A 21,556-nucleotide genomic window follows, 5' to 3' on the forward strand; every position below is an offset into this window, starting at 1 on the left:
CACACACACACACACACACACACACACACACACACACACACACACACCAGGACTTCATTGCCACCCTCACACACACACACACACACACACACCAGGACTTCATTGCCACCCTCCACGTCTCCCTTGAATTTCTCTTGTGGCTCACCCTACGCAGAAAGATACAAGGCAAGTTGGTTCAGCCTAGCCTACTTGAACATTACAAAGCCACCACATACTGCTCTTTGAAATTAGGAGGAAAAATAAATATTATTTAAAATGCAATCAGTGCTTGTGCTGTAGAGACAACCCTAGCATTTTTTTTTTTTTTCTTTAGCTCAGGGGCCTTTTACTTTCTCTATTTCCTCTTCCCTGGGAGGATTAAAACAAAGGTGAATCTGTAAACCACCCAGAGTTTTTCAATACCATTGATCTCTTTAAGCAGTAACTGTGAAAACTTGGTGATTCTTGGACCTGATGAGATGGCCTCAGCTTTCTGCCCAGAAATCCACTAAAGGCATGTTTCTCATGGCCCTTTCCCCGTTAAGTAGCATAATCTCATAGCCAGTGACCCATTTTCTGTCTTTATTTTCTTTTTGTTACAAAAGCCAGTGCTATCAAAATGAGCACCAGATTTTAGAATTGGAGTACAAAATTTGAGGATTCTCTGCCTCTGGCAGCCCTTAAACCAAAGTTGTACCCCAATAAAGGGCAGTTGGAGGCTTCCCTGGTGGCGCAGTGGTTAAGAATCTGCCTGCCAATGCAGGGGTCACGGGTTCGAGCCCTGGTCCGGGAAGACCCCACATGCTGCAGAGCAACTAAGCCCGTGAGCCACAACTACTGAGCCTGCGCTCTAGAGCCCATGCTCCACAACAAGAGAAGCCACTGCAATAAGAAACCCACGCACCACAACGAAGAGTAGCCCCCACTCGCCGCAACTAGAGAAAGCCTGCGTGCAGCAACGAAGACCCAATGCAGCCAAAGATAAATAAGTAAAATAAATTTATTTTTTTAGAAAAAGGAAGCAGTTGGTTCATGAATATTTATTTGCCTCCTCTTCCTATAATCCCTTTGTTTAATAATACCAGTTTGGGGGCATTTTTTCCTCCCAGTGTTACCAATTCTATCATTCCAGCTGTGCCTACTGCCACCCCTGCCATGGAGTGTCCAGGTGGTCGTGAACTCACAGTTTGTGTTTTCATTAATGTTGACTCAGCTTCATTAATGAAGAAGCAGTGAGCAAACTTGCCCATAGAATGAACCAAAACATATCTACCTTTCTTCTTTGGTGCTTGGTGAAGTGAGCAGACATCTTCTGGATTCTTCTGTTGGGGTGTTATACTCTGGTTCTGTAGAGTTCTCTGTTTTTCAGGCTTGAGATACTGCCAGTGAGAGAACCTCCCCTTGGGGTGGATTGTCTCCAAATGTCTTTCCATTAATGGATCTGCCTGCAGGTTTCCTAAATTATGTTTGTCCCTCACAGTTGTTCTAAAGTATAGCGTAATGTGTCTGACACTATTTTTTCTGAGATAAATAGAAGCCGAGTAATAGCTATGAGAAAGACTTTGCATAGTCAAAGGCCATCCAAAGGGTAAGCTGAGAAGGCAGGATACCCCATTGATTCTCTAGCTGTGTGACCTGGGACGTATTTCTTAACCCCTCTCATTTCTCTCTTCGCGTCTGTACAATGAGGTCAATTTCGTAAGCTTGTTGTGAAAACTGAGAAAATATGATTTTGAAGTTGTCAGAGAACTTGGGACATGTCAGTGTTAGCTGTGATCACTGGCAATGTCAGTGATGGTGACAATAAATGAAACAGTGGTATGGACTGACTTTCTGCTTGTTCACATTCATGCTAGCCTGGGATTCAGCTCCATATTGGTAAATAATGATACCTGGTTTTCTCAGAACAGTAGTGAGTATTTCAAAAGCACCTCTCCCTTAGTTGTTCACAGGACATTTCAGAGGTGGAAATAGTAAGACGGGAGGATACATTGTGTAGAATAAGGGAAGAAACCAAGAAAGTCTTTATTGTGAGCATCAGAAATTGGTAAAAAGGGGCCCCATTTAATTCAACAGTTTCTAGGGCAATGGTAGTCAACGGCAGTCCCTTAACTTCTGGGTAGAGCTCTGAATCTGATTTCAGGAACACCCTTAATTTACGTCTTGGACGATGGAGGCCAAGAGGAAGTCAGACTCCAGTCCACTTCTTTCTTCCTTTCACCCACGTGCCACCGCAGCACTCAGTCCCTGCTTCCCACGGCAGCCCGTGGAGATGCTCACTTCATTGGGTTTGCAAACAACATTACAATTCCTTCTTTGTGGCCTAGGAAACATAAGTGGTTGATAAATATCTTCAGTTTTCAAAATAAGACAATTAAAGAATATTTTTAGACCAACACCAAGAGGTTCCATTAAACAAGTCAATTTTCACAAATGAGTAACTTACTAGGTCAAAATGAACCGGGTTTACAGGTTCTCTTCTCAGCAACAAAACTTGTTCAAAGTTGCAGCACTGTAATCCAATAGTGCATTCTAGCTGTATGATTTCTGAAACTAAGCTAAAAAAACAAAATGTCAGTGTTGAGGAAATAGTAAAAGAACGTTTCAACACAGTTGCAGATACTGTTATTGTTAGGAGTCTTTTTATTGAAGTATAGTTGGTGTACGATACTACAGAAGTTACAGGTGTACAATATAGTGATTCAAAATTTTTAAAGATTATACTCCATTTATAGTTATTATAAAATATTGGCTATATTCCCTGTGTTGCACAATATATCCTTGTAGCTTATTTTATACCTAGTAGTTTGTACCTCTTACTCCCCTGCCCCATCTGTCCCCTCTCCCCACTGGTAACCACTAATTTGTTCTCTTTATCTGTGAGTCGCTGCTTTTTTGTTATATTCACTAGTTTGTTGTATTTTTTAGATTCCATGTATAAGTGATATCATACAGTATTTGTCTTCTCTGTCTGACTTATTTCACTTAGCATAATGCCCTCCAAGTCCATTCATGTTGCTGCAAATGGCAAAATTTCATTCTTTTTTATGGCTGAGTAGTATTCCATTGTGTATATGTACCACATCTTCTTTATCCATTCATCTGTCAAAGGACACTTGGGTTGCTTCCATATCTTAGCAATTGTATAAATAATGTGGCTATGAACATTGGGGTGCAAGTATCTTTTCAAATTAGTGTTTTTGGTTTTTTGGATATATACCCAGGAGTGGAATTGCTGGGTCATATGTTAGTTCTTTTTTTAGTTTTTTGAGAAGCCTCCATGCTGTTTTTCACAGTGGCTGCTCTTGTTAGGAGTCTTAAACCTAATTACCAGAGTGGACATTCTGGGTTCCAATAAACTGGCATTCTCTAAAATTTCTAAAAAAGAAAACTAACAAACTTCTTATAACTTTCTACTCAATCATGCAATAAACTAGTATTTCCCGGTTGATTATTTTTTCTGTGTGTGGAGTTTTTATGTACACAAAAAAGTACAGAATGTAAGAAACACCCACATTTAACAAATGCTAACATTTTATCATACTCACCATGGATTTTTAAGAAATAAAACATTATAAATATAGTTGAAGCCGAAAGGTGACCTCTATTCTGAAAGTGATATGTGTTTTTTTTCTTTGTCCATATATATATTATCTTACTCTGAATGTGTATATTCATAGACAATATATGGTATCTCTTCATTTTAACTATGATATAATGTTCCATTATATGAAAATGCCACAGTTTAATTATTTTTATCCCCCCTTTGGATAATGTCTATTTCCAAGTTTTCATTATTTTAAAAACATTGCAGTGAACATCCTTGTGTATGTGTTCAAGAATTTCTCTAGGATAGGCACCTAGACATGTAATTACTGGGTCATTTGGTTTGAACATTTTTACCTTTAATTGCTCTCCAAAGCAATTGCTGTAATAGCGTATACCTGCAGTGAATTAGTTGCCAGCCATCTGAGGGCTTGGTATTGTCTGACGGGATGGAACTAGTGTCTGGTTGCCCTGATCAGTCATTTTATGTAAGTTTGAATGTTTCAGGTACAGGACACTGTCATTAAAGTTCTTCAGTTTTCTCCCATATACCTTAGCCCATCAAATTAAAGTAAAAATTCCTGGAATAGGAAGTAAACATTTCATTTAAAAAAGAAAAACCCAAGGTTTAGAAAATGAAAGTGTTCCATTCAAATATCTTTAAAGCTGGACCAAAGTACAAAATGTTACAAGTACCTAAAAATGGACAATTCACTCAGCATTATGTTTATTTGGTTTGACTACAAAGGAAACTGCTCTGTGTGTGGTTCACTCTTCCTCTCCTCTAGACCTCTTTGCACCCTCAGGTCCAGACCCAGGCTAACTGTGTTTCCATCTTTAGCCAGCTTTTGACTGATATATGCCATCACCAAACACAGGAAGTTCCTCTGAGGTATCCGCCACCTCCCTGGTGGGTGACTAAAGTGCTGGTGTAGAATTGGCACGTCTGCACAAACAGGCATGTTGGCGGTGGCTGGAAAAGCACACAATTGGTCTCTTTCTTCTCCTCTAACCAGAGCACCTTTATCTCAGTCATCTCTTTATACAAATTATGAAAGCCTCTCCCCTTTCTTGTACTCCTTGATTGCTTCAGATATTGAGTAACTGAGATGGGTAACTCACTGTCTGTCCATCCTCCATGAATCTGCTTTGTGGATGCCACCTCTCTTTTTTTTTTTTTTTTGCAGTACGCGGGCCTCTCACTGTTGTGGCCTCTCCCGTTGCGGAGCACAGGCTCCGGACGCGCAGGCTCAGCGGCCATGGCTCACGGGCCCAGCCGCTCCGCGGCATGCGGGATCTTCCCGGACCGGGGCACGAACCCGCGTCCCCTGCATCGGCAGGCAGACTCTCAACCACTGCGCCACCAGGGAAGCCCCCCCTCTAATTAGGGAACATCAGGGTGGAAGAGGGTGGAAGAGAGTGACCCTGTGCTTTACGTTCACTTATAGTCTTTCAAAGAACAATAAAAATAAATAAGCAATATATAGCTGAGACAAAGAAAGTTATCTTAGTTGGACAAACCAATTAATACGGAGTCATGGAGAGTATGGGGGTTGTGTGTCCCGTGGGGCTCTATTTCCCCCTCTGGAATGGGGGCTAGAGAAGCAGACACCACAGCTTTCACACCACAGCTGTCACTCATGCCTGCATCGGTGCCCCACTGTGGGGAGAACACTCCTGCTTCGGCTCCAGTCACTGGAAGACACTTGGAGCTGTGGGTTTGAATGGAGGCCCTGGGAGGGCAGTCGTTCTCAGCTACTGCAGAGCGGCTATCTTTGGCTTCCAAATCTTAATTCTTAAGCAGATTCGTTTTGACAGCTCGGCTACAGGACAGATTCCATCAGGTGTTGATTGCAGAGTTTGGAGTACATGACAATCTTGGAGCTCTCAGTCTTTGCCATAGAGTACTTGTCAACAGTGCTATTGTGGACCAAGGTTCCAAATGCAACTATGTGAGGCCCTTTGAGCCCCTTGCCTGTGTGTTGAAGCCCATAGGCACAGCTCCATTGCATTTCCAAAATTCTGCAGTCTGCAGGTGTAGAATTGCACATTAAATGAGTGTTCTCAGCTATCACTATATCTCTGGAAAGGGGTATCACTATGGCTCACATATGAGAATTCAGGACTGGCTGCCTGTTCCAGTTATCACCAGCCCAGGGATATGTAGCTCATGAGACACTCCAGACCAACGCACATCCTTTGTTTCAGTTTTCCTTTGGACTGTGGCTTCCTTCCCTGGTTAACTGAGTGCACTATGAATAACTCCAAGCAGAGATGGCAAAAAGATTTATCTTGATGACTAACTCTAAAGAGCTGGGGGTTGAAGCCTGGAGCCCTGAGAAGCATTTGGAGGTTATGAAGGATCTCAGTACAAATAGCGTGGTAATTGAATAGCACCGTCTGCCCTGACACATGGTGGGAGAATGTGGCATTTGTAGCAGATATTTACCCTCCTTTGCCCGTGAAGGCTACCCTTGTGCCTAGATTAGGGTTGTACACAAGTATCACTTTCCATGCTTCTTGCCTTTGCATCTCTCCCTGGTTCTCTCAGATTCTCTAGATGCTATGGCACTTACTTTCATAAAAAGACCACCCAAAGCCTGCCTGACTTCACCGTCTCCAGGAGATGGGTTTATGAAAGATATCAGTAGAAGGAAGTATCCACTTTGTAAGAGAAATCAAAGAAGTAAAAAAGCCACTTTTCCTGAGTTTTTTCTGTATATATTCATTTCATTCTTTTCACTAATAGCTCTAGCACACCTAATGTTATTGAATCCACATTACGGTTGGTGCATTTCAGAGCCTCTCCCTTTTGGGAAGTAGGAAGAAGCTTTGAACTTCCAGTGTAAGTTAGAATGTACCACTAATAACTTCTATGCAGAATTCTCCAGATTCCTTACACTCTGGGAACCAAGTAATGTGTGGAACTAGAAACGGGTTACAGTAGAAAGTCTACCAAAGAATACCAACTTTAAATTAGTGTCTTAAATTCTCTTGTTATTCTTCAGTGCACTATGGAACAGCATTTGACTGGAGCAGTCTTAAGATGGCATCCTTTCATCTGTCCCCATATGTCAGGAAAAGCAGTTTATATCTCCTCAGTTTCTAAGATGTACTCCCCCACATTCTCACATTTAGACATTTCTAAGACAGTGACATCTTCCAACTGATGCTTTTCTTTTTTCTTTCTTTTGCCAAAAATGCTGTCATTAATTCAGTTGTATTCTGTAGAGCCAACGATGGCTTAAAATCAGAAATATGGTTATGACTCTCCTTCTAGGGGACAGTTAACCCTGCCATAGCATTTTTCACAGGCATCCTGAGAATGCTTCCTGAGTGGAATATGCCTTTACGGGCTCACTGTTTCCCCTGATTCTCTTCATAGTTTAATTACTATTTTCCAAAGTCCTCTCTTTATGGCCTCGTGTTAAGCATTATATTGCAAATCATAAACACACTTTGATTGTTTTCCCAAGAGCATGTTACAGAACATCAAAACCCGCTTTACAACATTCTGAAAGGCTGGTCTGGTAGCAAATCTGGTAGCAAGATGTGAGGCAACAAAGGCCATTGACACCACTGATTGGATTTCCACACTGTGTGAGGGTTTAGTGATGTGTGTCCAAACATGTTAATTTACCAACCAGCTGGACTAAATTGTACCTGGGTCTGTAGCACTCCCAGATGACACATGGGTCAAAGACTTGACTCTTAACAAGCTACATAGAAGTAATTTGCTTTATGTCATTACACACCTTTGTGTCATAGGCAACAGGGGGATGTGGGCTTGTATCATTTCTGAAAATAATAATTGGGGCCTGTTTCTTTTTCTTTGCCATGAAAATGAAGGGAAATTGTCATCTAAAATTGGCTTCAGATGTTGGAGTTACACTGATTGAGATGTTTAGGCTCCAGTCATATTCCATGCCGTGAAATGCTTTGCCAAAGAAGTGACTTATTAAAATAAATAAAATAAATGTCTCGTAGTTTGGAAAGTGGACTGTAAAGTCTCAGCTTTTAGTTCTAGGTAAGGATTGTGGCTATTTTCTTAACTATATTAGCACATGAAATGCATTTTCCCCCAGGATCCTGTAGCATACGACTTTTAAGATTTCAATTCTGTAAAGTCAGCCAAGGCTTTTTCAGGAAAGAAGAGGGTGTTGAAACAGGCTGGGCCTCTGAGCTGTTTAAGAAATGTAGCTGGCTTCTTTACTCTCAGAGTCACATTGTTACTCTTTGTTTCACTGCTGGGATTCCCACAGAGAGACTAGATGTCTTTAAAGTGGCACTCTTTTCTTGCTTTTCTGATGTAGGTGATTTTGGGGAGAACAAAAATGATAGCTGGCCGAGAAGTAGCACAAGCCTGATTTTTTTTTTTTTTTAAGGGAACAGTGGTCAAGCGTAGTTTTCTTTCTGGCTGGGGGTGGGGTTAGGGGAGGTGGGGAGAGGGTCTAAACTCACTGAATTCACTGCTTTTTTTGGTGAGCAGTACAAGAAGTCTCTTAGAAGTACTCCAGCTATTTGCCCAGCAAATTTCTGGGGAGGATAGACGAACAGGTGCATCTGTGGGTATAAGGGGGATAGAGTAGAATAGTCTCAGTGGACGCACAAATAGAAACCATGCCACACAGACTAGACAAGGCAACGGAAACAGGTAGAATTGAGGTGAAGTGGTCAGGATAGGGTAGGTGTTCTTCAGCAAAAGCTTTGGGCAAGCCTGAGCATTTGTGTAATTTAGGTGTGAGAGTCTGGTGCAAGGTGTTAGTCATACAGCTTGGCTTCCACCTTAACACCTTTGTAGACTACGTCCTCTTCAACCAGGCAGGACTTCAACCAGTCATACAACCAGTCATACATATTTTATTTTGCTAAACTGTAGTTATATTGAAATGCCAGAAAAAAATTGCTGAATGTCCTGTCTATAGCACTCTTCAGAGTGATCTCCACTTTTCACTATCTTTGAGCTATTTAACAAATCGGCAAATTGTTTAAAAAAAACTGATAGCAGCGCAAGTGATTCTTGTCCATTGAAGTAACTTGTGTCTGATGCAATTGATGATTGCCGTATTGACCAGTTTTGCATCTGTTTGTAAACCAATGTTCATACATATCTTTGCTCTTTGAATTTTCTTTTGAACCTGTTGTAACATCTTACTGGTTCTCTCTCATTTATTAATGAGTTCAACAAAATCTTTGACCTGAGTTCATGCCATGATTTTACCTTTAAAAAAAATTATCCTTTATCAGTACAGAATTTTAACTCGGGGAGAACTGATCGAGGGGCTACCTTATTTTAAGTAATCTGAGATCTTCTATCAAATTTTAAACGAGTACATCGTATGATAGTGGGAAGCCCTCTGTGAGAAAACATGCGTTGTATATCAGTTTTACTGAACTTTGTATCTGCATCCACCAGAGAAGGGGAAGAAGCAGAGCTCAGGAGGTCAGAAGAGGTGTCAGGCTTCATACATGGAAGAAGCTCCTATGATGTTTGAAGAGATGCACGTCCAGGCGGGGAACAGGGACGGCAGATGTATAATCCAGAGACCTGAAAAACAGTGCCCTAAAGGAGTCTAAACTTCCCTAAAGTTTCTTGGTGACTAGTGAGCCTAGGTTCTATTTCATTTCTGTTAACTTATATTTATGTTTTAGAGATAAAGTGTCCTCAGTCTTATAGTAAGAAACCCAATTTTACTATTGAGTTTATGTCTAACTTTTTAAAAATATGTATGCTTGATAAAATAAGGGCTATCCATGTTGACCTCTGTTTCATGTATCTTTTATTCTAAATCATAAATGTTATTTTTTGTGGACCATCAGGAAAGCAAGAACTTGTTCTGTTTCCCCTTGGAGAGACATTCTGGTCGGATATCTTCCCAGTGCCCTTTCAGTAGAGACCGTGTAGAGTTGAACATCACCGACAAGCATGTGAGAAGAGCCCTTTCATAGGAATTCAGATGGATGTATTGGGGTTATTTTTTCAAGTAGTAGACATGTGGGTGTGATGAACTTATGGAAAATTTGAGATTTATTTATGAATTGAGGAAGATAAACATTTGCTATTCAGTCAGTGGAGAATTTTTGGCCTGGTTAGGAGATGACTTTGGGAGGACATTATAGCTTTATTCAAATCATTTCTATGTTTGCTGGGTTATTGTTCATAGGAGAAATTAAAGACTTATTCCATGTAGCTCCCAAGGGCAAAACTAAGGCCAACAAGTGCTTGAAGTTACAAGAAGACATCTGTCAATTCAGTTATGAGGTGAATTTTCTGACAGTCGGTGAGAGTGCTGGTTCCAAACAATTGTGGACCTTTGAAGCCTTCTTTCAGAGAACATATGATCGATCACCTGCCGGTGACCTTCTATAAGGGATCCCTGTGAGGAGAAACTCAAACTAGGGTGTCTCTAGGGTCAAAGACCTAGCTATGTAATTCCATGATGGCTTGCCTTAAAAACATACAGATGTTTTGTAGCATTAGGAAAAATGGGGAAGGAAGTTTGCTCTTCTTCTGTGATGCTAAACGTGAAAGCCATTGTTATTGCGAGTCACCCTCCAGTCTTTCCAGAAAATGACTGACATTCTAGGCTTAGGAGGAGGTGTTGGATTTCCTGGCAGATGCAGAAGATGCTGTTCTGTAATCAGGCCTTGTGTGGGCCCAACCGGATTTGGGCAGCAGATGCATTTGATGTGTAATTGTGGCAGTGGCCAAAAAATGTAACCAGGCTTGGCAGTCCCAGGAACCACTTGACTATCTTGAAATGTGACAACATAGGAAGTAGTTTTTGAAACCAACTGCCTGCCTTTGGCAAACTTCGGTTATAGGATATAGTTTCAGCCCACTGCCAGGGGTCAGAGGTAAGTGTGGAAGGCCTGAGTAAAGCTACTGTCTCAGGAGTTCAGGTTTGTGGACCCTACAAGGTTTTCTCTCCCCGATGAATGAAGAACAAGAGGGAAAGAGTTGGAGGCAAATATCAGGATTTAAAAGACCTAATGATTCTGTGCTGTTTTTAAAAGTGAGATTTCAGGAAGCAACGAGCTTGGTAAGAAGGTACACTTTTCAGGCATGGCAGGTCCTGCTCCTTCATCTTGCAGAAATGCACATTACTGGGCAAGTTCCACACACTTATGTGCTCATCCTAACTTTTAATTGGGGCTGTTGGACATAGAGTGGCTTCGAGGAGAGGAGAAAGCATGGAAAATAGTTGGTGACCAACTAAGAATTTTGATGAACTCCCGCTCTCTTGAGAGCCAAGCTTAATATAGCACAGGGTTTGGCAAACTATGGCTCGTGGGTCAAATCTGGCCAATAACCTGTTTTTGTAAATAAAGTGTTACTGAAACATGGCAGGGCTCACTCTTTAAGTGTTATCTATAGCTGCTTTCGTGCTGTACAAGGGCAGAGTTGAACTTGAGTAGTTGCAACAGACTGTGGTCTACAAAGCCAAAAATACGTATGATCAGGCCCTTTACAGAAGAAGCTGGCTGTACCATACTTCATCATGGCCATCTTTCAAGAAGATGCTAATTATACTACTATTGAGCTAGAAGGGAAAATTAGCAGAAGTCATTAGCAAGGCCTTCTGCAAAATATTTTTCCATCTTCCATCCTACCTGCTCTTCCTTCCCTGTTCCTTGGACCTGGTCTCACCCGCATTGTCATCTGTTTCCTATCATTCACTTGAATTTATTAGATGCCACACACATCATGGAGACACACCTAACAGAATAAAATATTTTGACCTGTCTGGCCCTTTCTGCCTAGTATTCTATAAAAATTCTAGGTATAGAGTGAATTTATTTAACATCTGTTGTGTTCCTTAGTATATGGGGCTGAACCCATGAAATCCAGAATATGAATGACAGTTTAATGCAACAGGTGACTCTTTTGATCATTAACAAGGTGTAGCATTTCTTGAGCCTATATGATCATAGTTAACATGTTTCCTAAGAGAATCTTCTTTAAAAAGGGAACAGGTTTTTATTAGTGTTTAGTTGCCTTTGTCCTGTAATGAACATTATCAGAATGAAGTTTACTTTGTATCATACTGAAATAGTACCTTTCTGCTGTTGAAATTCATTTAGTTAAACCTTAGTTTGTCTCTACTGTTTTTGAGTTAATGGTACTATTATATATCGCTATAGAAGATTTTTAGCCAATCTAGACGGTTAAATAGTGTGTCTTTATTTCCTAACAAGTATTATCTAAGAACCTCATGGGTTTGTAACTGAATGGATATTTATGGCCTTTGCTGGCCAAGTGCATGTTGCTTCTGCCTGTGATTTGTGGTCTAGTGAACAACCACAGAACGTGTCCGTTACAATTGATTGACCTTTGCACAGCCTATTTTGGGCCTTCTAAGAGCATCTTAAACTAAAGAAAAACTGTACCAGGTCTTAACATACTATTACTTGATCCTATTGGAAATTTTCCCTGTGGTAATTTCAAAAGAAGTATTCTTTACATTAAGACTTCATGTTTAAACTGCACTTTGAGACCCACTTATGTCACTGAAAGACTTCAGCTGCTACCAAGAAATTGTTTGCAACACAAATATGTAAGTGTGGAAATTTTAGAAAGTGTTAGCCTGCTTTGGGTACATACACCTTAGCCCAGATCATTCAGTATCTTTGTCTGCATAAACAGCTGATATTAGGGTTAATAGTCTGTTTTAGAAATAGAAAATCCAGTAAGAGGAGATAATTAGAGAAATGTTTTAAAATAATTTGCTGTAGGGAGCAGAGGGGTGCCCCAGGGATAGAGAACAGAAACACCGCAAATGTTACAGAGTCTCGACCTGATGTTGCTCATGTCACACAGAACATTAGAAAAAGCAGAGCTCTTGTCCTAACAGAACACGTAGTGCTTTCAAACTTACTTCTATTTTAATTGTGAAAATAGTGCATGTTCTTAGTAAAATGACAGTTTGAATCATACAGAAGTTTATAAGTAAAAGACTTTTCCTACTGCTACCCAGGGGGTAGCCATTGTTAAATTTTATTATATCTATTTCCAGAAATGTTTGTCTGTAGTGTACATATTTTTTCTATAGATGGAAAATAATATTTTAAAGCATTTTTTCCCTTCATAATATACTTGGTCATTTTTAATATCATTACACAACTCTACTTCATTCTTTGCTACTGCTACAAAGTAGTTTATTCAACCATTCCCCTTTCCATATACTTGTTAACTTTATTATATGCTAATTCAAACAGCACTGCAGTGAAACAAATCTTTGTAATATGTAACCGTGCAAATGTAATCATGGGCTAAATTCCTGAAAGTAGACTGACAAAGGCCGTGTGTGTTTTAAATGTGAACAATTACTGACAAAATTTACCTCCAAACCGCTCCAATTTTTTCAGTCCTAGCAACAAGGACTTAGAATAGCCATAGCTGGAGATCCTTAAAGAGTATCATTATCATCCTAGCTAACATTTATTGAGCACTTCTGTGTGTACTGTTCCCAGATCTTTATTTACTTGTATTAACTTATTAAATCCTCACAATGACCCTATGAGGTAGGCACCCCTTTTACAGAAAAGGAAACTAAAACTGAGTCACATGCAGAGGTTACTTACCTCGCCTGCCTAGAAGTCACTTAAGGTAGCGAGTGGCTGAGGAGTCAAATGCCTGTCTGTTGATGGTGGTAGAAGAAGTGGAATACAGTCAGCTTGGATTGAAAGAGAGAGGATAGTGAAGCGAGAGACAGAAGTCTGGGATATAGCTGTGAATGCTTACTTCAGAAAGAGTGCAGACAAATGAATAATGCAAAATTTATTCTTATGGGCAGACTGATGCTGAGAAAAACAAATGTACTGTCGAACATTTAAAGAGAATGGGGAAGGATCTCTTGGATTTTTTTTTAGTAGCCACTGACCAGAGATATGGAGTGAATAACGTGTCAGTCGGAAATGAAGTGAGGTTAGAAATAGACTGTATTTCTTTACCTTCTAAATGAGTTGGTTGATTAGAGCCTGATTTAAAAAGACAAAAACAAAAAAAAAATCAGTGTTCTTGAAGGTCCTTTGCACTGTACAAGTTCCCTTTACTAGCAAAGAGTTTTTTTGTTTTGTTGTTTTGTTGTTTTTTCAGAGTTTGAGATTGTAGGAGCAAAGTGGAAAACCAAGAAAAGAGGTTAAAGCTGTAGTCAGTGCAGGTTGAAAGCAAAGGCAGTGTCAAAGTACCCATCCAGCAGGAAATTTTGTCCATGAATACTCTCTTATTGATGACTGTCAAGCTACTAAGAAAACAGGATGAGTTGGATTAGACAAATAATAAAATAATTAATGTTGAGGAGTTTTTTTCCCCCTCTAATTACCTTGTAAAGGAATTAGCTGTTGAAAGTTAAGGGTTTTGTAACTTAGTCACTGAACAACATAATTTTTTTTTAAATTACTGATTTTAAAAATTGGGCCCTCAAACTAAATATAGTAACAAACTGTGTTTTCCATGGCATCTCACTATTAGAGGCATGTAGACTCTTAGAGCTTGTAGGGACTTTAGAAATGGTCTAGTCTCACCTCTTATTTTGAACAGAAGAAAAACAAGGCCCAAAGATATTCAAGCTTAGCAAGAGATGCTGATTGAATAAACCAACAAGTAAGTTCTGGAACCTCATCTTTGCATGGCCTATCTGGTCATTTTTCCATCATACCATCTCTCTGAATATAAGTGATGTTTGCACATATTCTCAAAAACCAGTTATCAGTGGAGAATTTAATAACATAAAATGTTTATATCAATTCAATTCTAATTAATCTAATAGATCCTCTAAAGATAGGCATATATCTTAAATGCTTATTACATTTCAAGAAGAAACAAAACTAGATATTAATATGAATTATCCATTCTGTAGGTAGAACGAAAAGAGCATTTAATGTGATTGCTAGAACTTGTATTCCCATAGGACAACCTCCTCTAGGTGTCTTTAAGGGTTACCTACAATCTGTTTTAAAAGAGAGGGGAAAAGCAACTTTTTAAAAGAACAGAATGAAGGCAGTATTCTTGCTTATCAGAGAAAAGTTCTAATGGAATCACTGAAATAGGTAGCCAAAAGTAGGGTTAGAGGTGCATGGTTTAGGGAGGGTTTTGTTTACAATTTCAGTGTCCACAGCTGGTCAGTGCTATGGGCTCATCTTCAGGGGCTCTTGAGAAATCCCCATGAAGACAGCCGATAACATGAGGTGTATAACAGAACGGGAGAACAGGTTAGGGAAAAGCTTCTTAAGTGCTGTCTGCATGCACACATTACGATAGATGAGGTGTTGATAGAGGGGCAGAAGAGTTCCCACAGAAAGTCTAGAGAGAGGGTTCAGAGGTAGCCCGGGTAAGACATCAGGCCTTAGAATAATATTCAGAAATGTTGAATGTAGCACTAAGGGTTTAGGGAGAGGTGAACTCATTTTTGGCCGCTAACCATGTTTGAGTCTCTTATAGTGAAGTGGTGAAGAGTGAAAAGCCAGCTTTGCACTCAATGTGTATTGCTTGTGGTTAACCTGAGGTCTAATCTTAGGAAAGAGGTTGCCATGATTCTTTCTCACTGCCTCTAAATTTCCAGCAGGATGACCTTTAGCAACACATCTGTCCTCCCTTTACTTCTGTTTCCTCTTCGGTAAGATGAGTATAATGACAGCATCTACGTCACAGGGTAGATTCAATGAAGAGCGCAGTGAGTAGAACAGCATTTGATGCATGGTAAGCTCTGTATGTGCTGGATATTACAGTTGCTTCTATTACAACTACAGTAGTACAGTTTATACAAGCTTGTGTATTTTTCCACTTGTTTCTCTAGAACAAGTAAATAGAACCAAGACAGATGACTCAAAGAATAATACGTGTTTGAGGTTAGTAATACAGAGGACCCACCCTTCCAGGAATATTATACATGTTAACCCTTCCATCAGTGATCTCTTTCATGGACTTTTTAGGAGAAAGCCTCCCCCTTGGCAAGTCTCTGTGTCCAGTGCTCTTTCGGGGACCTTGGAGAACAATTGCGTTCAGATCCTTCTGGCCTGTGTCTGTGTATCACTGCAGACTCCAGAAGCCACACAAAGGAGGGGGAGATTTGGTTCACAGGGATGAGCTTCTCTTGGCTACTGTAGCACACATCTGTATAGAAGGACCAGGGAAATGCACTGCTAAAATGAAGAACTCTGAGGATTACCTCCCGCCCTCAGGGATGTAGTGATAACACTTAGTATTTTTATGAGAAGCTTTCACGTATGTCAGCTCATTTGATTTTCTCAGCACTGGGGGCATGTAAAATAAAAATGAAGCTTTCTTCCCCTTATTTTGACTGCAGTATCTAGATCTACTCTTAATCTGTTTACATTATTTTAAAAGCATTTTCAGAGCGTAGAGATTTCTCTCTGTATGCTAATCTTAAGCTTCTAAAATGATCTCTTTTCAGTAACCAGGACTTACTAGCTTACAGCAGGCTCTCATGGGACCCCAGACATGGGATGTGATTTTGTCGTAATTTTGGAAATTTGCCCTAGATTGAGGGACTAGAAAGATCTGGCACCTTCTATTTCATTTTATAGGTTCAAATACCATTGAATATCACTGTGGGTTTTGGCTTGCTGAAAACATTGGTAACAATGGGGTTTTGCAAACTTTAATACTCCATTTTAATAGGAGAGAAGTGTTCAGCATTTACGCTACCATTGTAGCTATTTTATTAACATGTTGAATAATAATCAGGGGCTGTTCTAAAAACTCATCAGATTTCCTAAGCTTTTTAAAGCCATGGAAGTGTAATCCAGTCCAACTTCAAAGCTGCTGCTCTAGCCTTTGTCCCCATCATCTGGGATGTTCAGTCTCCAGATGAAATTCATGCAACTCCCTGAGTTCAGATATCAGTTACTGCCAGCTTTCAAGGCACTGTAAGCAACAGTTACTTTGCCCCCTTTTCCTGGCTACTTAAAGAATAGTTTTGAAATTGTTTCTTTTATCTCGCTAGAGTAGACCTGCCTAGAAAGATTTGTTTAGAGAAAGTTTGTTTCTCTTCTTTTAGGTAAAGTGTAGGACTGAAATTAATAGCCCTACCTTGAAGCCGGTATCCCAAGGATGGGGATCCTGACACGGTAAATAGGTAGTAACTACTTCATTGTCCGGTAGCAGCTCTGTGTACCTGGCCCAGCTCTTCTCCAAGGGGACAGGAGCTGCCGATTATACTAAGGCGTTCTCTGAATGTGAAGCTAGAGAAGAGCTGAAATTTTCCCCTTCAAGTTTGTTTGGTCACACAAATGACTTGGAGCCACACAGGTTTGCAAACATGCATGGAAATCTCCCACCACAATGCCATCTTCAAGTGGACTCAATGCTCCAATGGAGCAGAGGCCACAGCCACCTGATTTGAGGGGGAGGTGTGAGCTCAGGCTGGCACAGGGCGCCCATCCACAGAAGCCCTGGGGGCTCTGGTGCTGGCTTCAAGTCACCCTGGTTTGTAAGATGCAGGATTGACTGGAGCGGTTTAGGAATGGGTCCCTGAATTCCTCGGGTTTCAGTTCTCTTCAGTTCAGATATATTACATTTTCTCAAACTCACAAGCTGTCATGGCATGAGGGCTGGACTTGGGACTAATGTGTGTTCATTCTGTTACCTTCCATCCAATGTCGGGCTTTATTTTACCTCCTCATCTGAAGCAGTATCATCTACTTTTGGTCACATCAAATGAGACCTTTCTTCAAAATTTTTACTGTCTGCTGGAGTCTGAACAAACTAATGGAAAAAAGTCCAGTTAACAATTGGCCAAGTCCAGTGGTCATTTTTTAATTTATTTTATTTATTTATTTTTGGCTGCATTGGGTCCTCGTTGGTGTGCACGGGCTTTCTCTAGTTGTGGCAAGCGGGGGCAACTCTTCGTTGTGGTCCCCAGGCTTCTCATTGCGGTGGCTTCTCTTGTTGCGGAGCACAGGCTCTAGGCACGCGGGCTTCAGTAGTTATAGCACGCTGGCTCAGTAGTTGTGGCTCGTGGGCTCTAGAGTGCAGGCTCAGTAGTTGTGGCACACGGGCTTAGTTGCTCTGCGGCATGTGGGATCTTCCTGGACCAGGGCTCGAACCCGTGTCCCCTGCATTGGTGGGCAGATTCTTAACCACTGTGCCGCCAGGGAATCCCCCTGTGGTCATGGTTAAAGGCAGCTTTTCCTCTTTTGTGGACTTCATCCAGACGTGTAGTGCAGCAATACCATCCTCAGTGCGACACAGGACCTAGAGATCCTTTGTCCTTGCAACAAACACAGAGCCCTTCCCAATGTTATTGCGCCCCTGAAGGAAAACAGCATCATACCATGTGCGGCTAAGTTCCCATGTCAACTCCCCTTGAACGCTGGTTCAGAAAATGTCCCCTTTGTCACACCTAATTCTGACTTCAGCACTCTCTGTGGAAATTGGATCAGGAAGACCACCCTGATCAAGGGGACAGTCTGATGATTTAAAGCTAACATTAAAAGACAAATACCTTGTATCTCAGTGTCTTCTAATGGTTTGTGTGGGCCATTGTCTAGAGGCTCTGGAAGTCAGATGTGCTTGTGGCTGTTGTGTATATACATCTGGTGGTATATCACTTTTTTTTTTTTTTCTTTCTCTTTAGGACCAGGAAGAAAACAAGGGAGCAACAAGTTGGCCTGAATTCTACATTGATCAGCTCAATTCCATGGCTGCTGTAGGTATCCTTTCTGTTCTTCAACTCACAGTTTAAAATGCAAGTTTAGTACAAAGCGCACAGTTGCACAATAAGTATTCACTTGAGTAAGAACTACCAAATGTCATTATCTTTCCAAACTCTATTCCAAACGCTCAGTGTTGGGGAGAAAGGGGAGGCAGGAGTGGTATTTGGCAAAATGATTTTTTTCCAGTATGTTTTAAATAAAATCAGCACGTACTAAAATATAAGTGAGTTTAATGTTATTAGAGGAAATGTAATCATAAATCTGGCCTCTGTTCAACTTTAACTTGCAATTGTTCCTACCAATCATTTGGAACTTTGATAGGGCAGCACCATTCTAAAAGTTAATACCATTTAAGAATAGTACAGTGAAACTATCCCTTCACTGTTCTCATCCTTCTTTTTTTTTTAAACGGAGGACTTAGTTCCTGGGTTCTTGATCTTACAGGGTACGAAGGTACTCTTTTACTCGTACAAATAAGAAAAACTTTCATGGAATACGTGGTTTAATGGAAAGGCGTAATAATGATAATGCTGAGATATCCTTGGGAAATCTTCAGTATGTGGATTTTTGGTTCAGTAATTGATGAAAATGCATTCTCAGTGTCTAAAATAATGCATTCTGATCACATAGATGTCTCTGTGATGTCAGAGTTTTGAGCTGCTTAGGGACGTCTGTCGATCCAGCAAAAATACACAGCAGAAAACATGTCATCAACATTTGAGCCTTAATAGCCTAAATCTTGTTCACATTGATAAAACTTGGAGGCTGCTCACAGGAGAGCAGTCTTTGCCTCCGTGGACACACTTACGATTTTAAGAGTTAATCTGTTAGGCTCAGCTTTGAGTTTATTATATTCAAACAGATGATAGCTTCCATAATACTTTCTCTACCTCTCCTTTTCCTGCCATCCACAGAGCCCTTGTGGAGAATTCATTTCTTATCACTTAGAACAAACATTCTAGATTGTCTAATATTTTGCTGCTGCTGCAACAGTTAAAAACTGACTACTATATGTGAATCATTCACACTTTTGCTAAATTTTCAGAGGCCTTGACTTTTAGTAACTTCCTCTTTTCTAGCTTTTTCTTTGAAGATGCTTCTTCTGCTGTCGCATGATGAATAATAAGCACCATGGTAAACAGCATAAATTATAGAAGAAACTGCATAAGTTTTTGCCCCAAGGGTTTCTCTAAAAGCACAGCAGAAAAGAACAGAAAATAACCACCAAACCCTTATAACAGGCATTCTACACAACAGCAAAGATGAGAAAAGAGTGATCTCGGCATTTGTATGAATATGTTATCAGAACATGAATCTTGTGATAACCATCAGGGATTTTTCTACATCCGCCGAAGCAATTATAATATAGAGTCATTTACAATTCCTGCACAGAAAGGTTATTTTCTGAATTTTTAAAAAAAATTTATTTATTTTTGGCTGTGTTGGGTCTTCATTGCTGCGCGCCGGCTTTCTCTAGTTGTGGTGAGCGGGGGCTACTCTTCGTTGTGGTGCGTGGGCTTCTCATTGTGGTGGCTTCTCTTGTTGCAGAGCGTGGGCTCTAGGCATGCGGGCTTCAGCAGTTGTGGAGCGCGGGCTTCAGTAGTTGTGGTGAGCGGGCTCTAGAGCGCAGGCTCAATAGTTGTGGCGCCCAGGCTTAGTTACTCCGCGGCACGTGGGATCTTCCCAGACCAGGGATCAAACCCATGTCCCCTGCACTGGCAGGTGGATTCTTAACCTCTGTGCCACCGGGGAAGTCCCTATTTTCTGAATTCTTGTTCTTGGCTGTTAGGGTAAAAACAAGCGGTCAGGCAGGCTGTCTCTCTTTCTAATTAAGTCAGCCTTTCTTGATGTCTAACAAGGGAAGTTGCTCCTTTGTTAATGAATTCACTTCTATTAATGGAGAAGTACTAAATAATATGGATTTTTCCTTTCTTCAAATTTTGGGACAGTTAGGTTAATTTGTCCTTTAGTGACTTCATGCCTTTTCCGGAGTCAGCCTGACTCATTTCCTGCACTAGAGGGTGCGTGATGTGCTGCTATGTGTCACTTCTTCAAGAGCCTCCCTTCTCCTTCATCTAGCTCCTTGGACAACCTTTTGCTACATTCATGAGTCATCTACACTTTAATTATATTTGCTTCCTAATCGAAAGCCCTCTCTAAGAGTATCATTTCCAGGCTCTTAAATTGTCACTTTGCTCTTCTTTATGGGTTAAACACCTCGCAAAGCTTTCTAATGCTCCTTGAAGGACAGAGCCAGCATCGTTCCAGGGTTAAGGGTAGAAGCCATTACAACAGGTGATGAAATAATGAGGCCTCACCACTCCTGCATCTGTAAAGGGGCAAGGAGGCCTGATGAGACCAGAAACTCTATGCTGAGTTTTCTGGTTTTTTCACCCTCTCTGTGGCCACCACATCCTCCCGTAGTTCTAGCCAGTCTCTCTGGAGAATTCCTGACAGCACACAGCAGAAATCCTAAGACATTATCCCTGGGGACTGGAAAGGCACATGATTCCTCCACATCCTTTCCTGGCCTGGCAGCTAAGCTCTTTGGCTGTCTGCTTTGGGAATTGTCGAAGGGGGGTTTATCCACATTTTCCTCATCCGCTGTCTTCAGCATCAGTAGCGGCTCCTGCGGTTGAGTGCGCCTCATGTAACAGGCACGTTACATGCTGTTTCAAATCCTTACAAGCACCCTATCCTCTAAGTGCTATTGATAGATAAGGAGACGGAGACTCAGAGAAAGGTTACCTTGCCCAAGGTCATCTCACTTGGAAGTGGTAGAGCTGGAATTTAAACCCATCCGTCTAAGCTCAAAGACTTCTTTCCAGTTTGCCTCTCACTAACTCAGTTTTTTAAATCCTTTGGCACGTGAAAGAGGCCTGGTAATCCCACCCCCCCACCCCCGCCTCCACCCCCAGCTTTTCTGAGGTGGGACAAGCATCTGGAGAGGCTGATAAGCAGTCCAGGTTGAGAACCGCAGCGCTTACTGGGCTGTGAAGCCCTTTGTGGAACAAGTTCAGTTACTTTACGGAAGCTTCGTAACAAGAATGCTTTGTTCTTTAAAGGACCCCTGAGTGATCTGCTGGCTTTTAACGAGTGAAAAGCAATATAATAAAAGAGTGCGTGTTCCAGAGGGACCTGGGCTTTCTTGGTGTGCGGCTTCTGCGTGCAGTCTCAGGGAGCAAGGATGTGAGGTGAAGTTCAGTGTGCTTAGCGGGTTGGCTTATTGATTTCACACCAATGAGATATTTCAAACAGGAGCTTACTTAGTTCCAGACTCCATACCAGGAATGATTTCTGTGCCTGGTTTGCACATCTCTCTCGGCCCTGCATGTTCCAGTGTAAACCTTAG

At 41.0% G+C, this 21,556-nt stretch overlaps 1 protein-coding gene across 1 annotated transcript in view; it reads left to right on the top strand.

Moving 5' to 3' along the window:
- DAAM1 (dishevelled associated activator of morphogenesis 1) overlaps positions 1-21,556 on the top strand; it is a 179,332-nt gene that overhangs the window by 91,999 nt on the left and 65,777 nt on the right. Inside the window, exon 4 of the mRNA XM_029237931.1 lies at positions 18,126-18,197. Within this exon, the coding sequence (XP_029093764.1) occupies positions 18,126-18,197 (72 nt within the window). The remainder of the gene's footprint in view (positions 1-18,125; positions 18,198-21,556) is intronic.

Source organism: Monodon monoceros, unplaced genomic scaffold, assembly GCF_005190385.1.
Source record: "Monodon monoceros isolate NGI ecotype Baffin Bay Population unplaced genomic scaffold, NGI_Narwhal_1 Super_Scaffold_21, whole genome shotgun sequence".
Taxonomy (NCBI): domain Eukaryota; kingdom Metazoa; phylum Chordata; class Mammalia; order Artiodactyla; family Monodontidae; genus Monodon; species Monodon monoceros.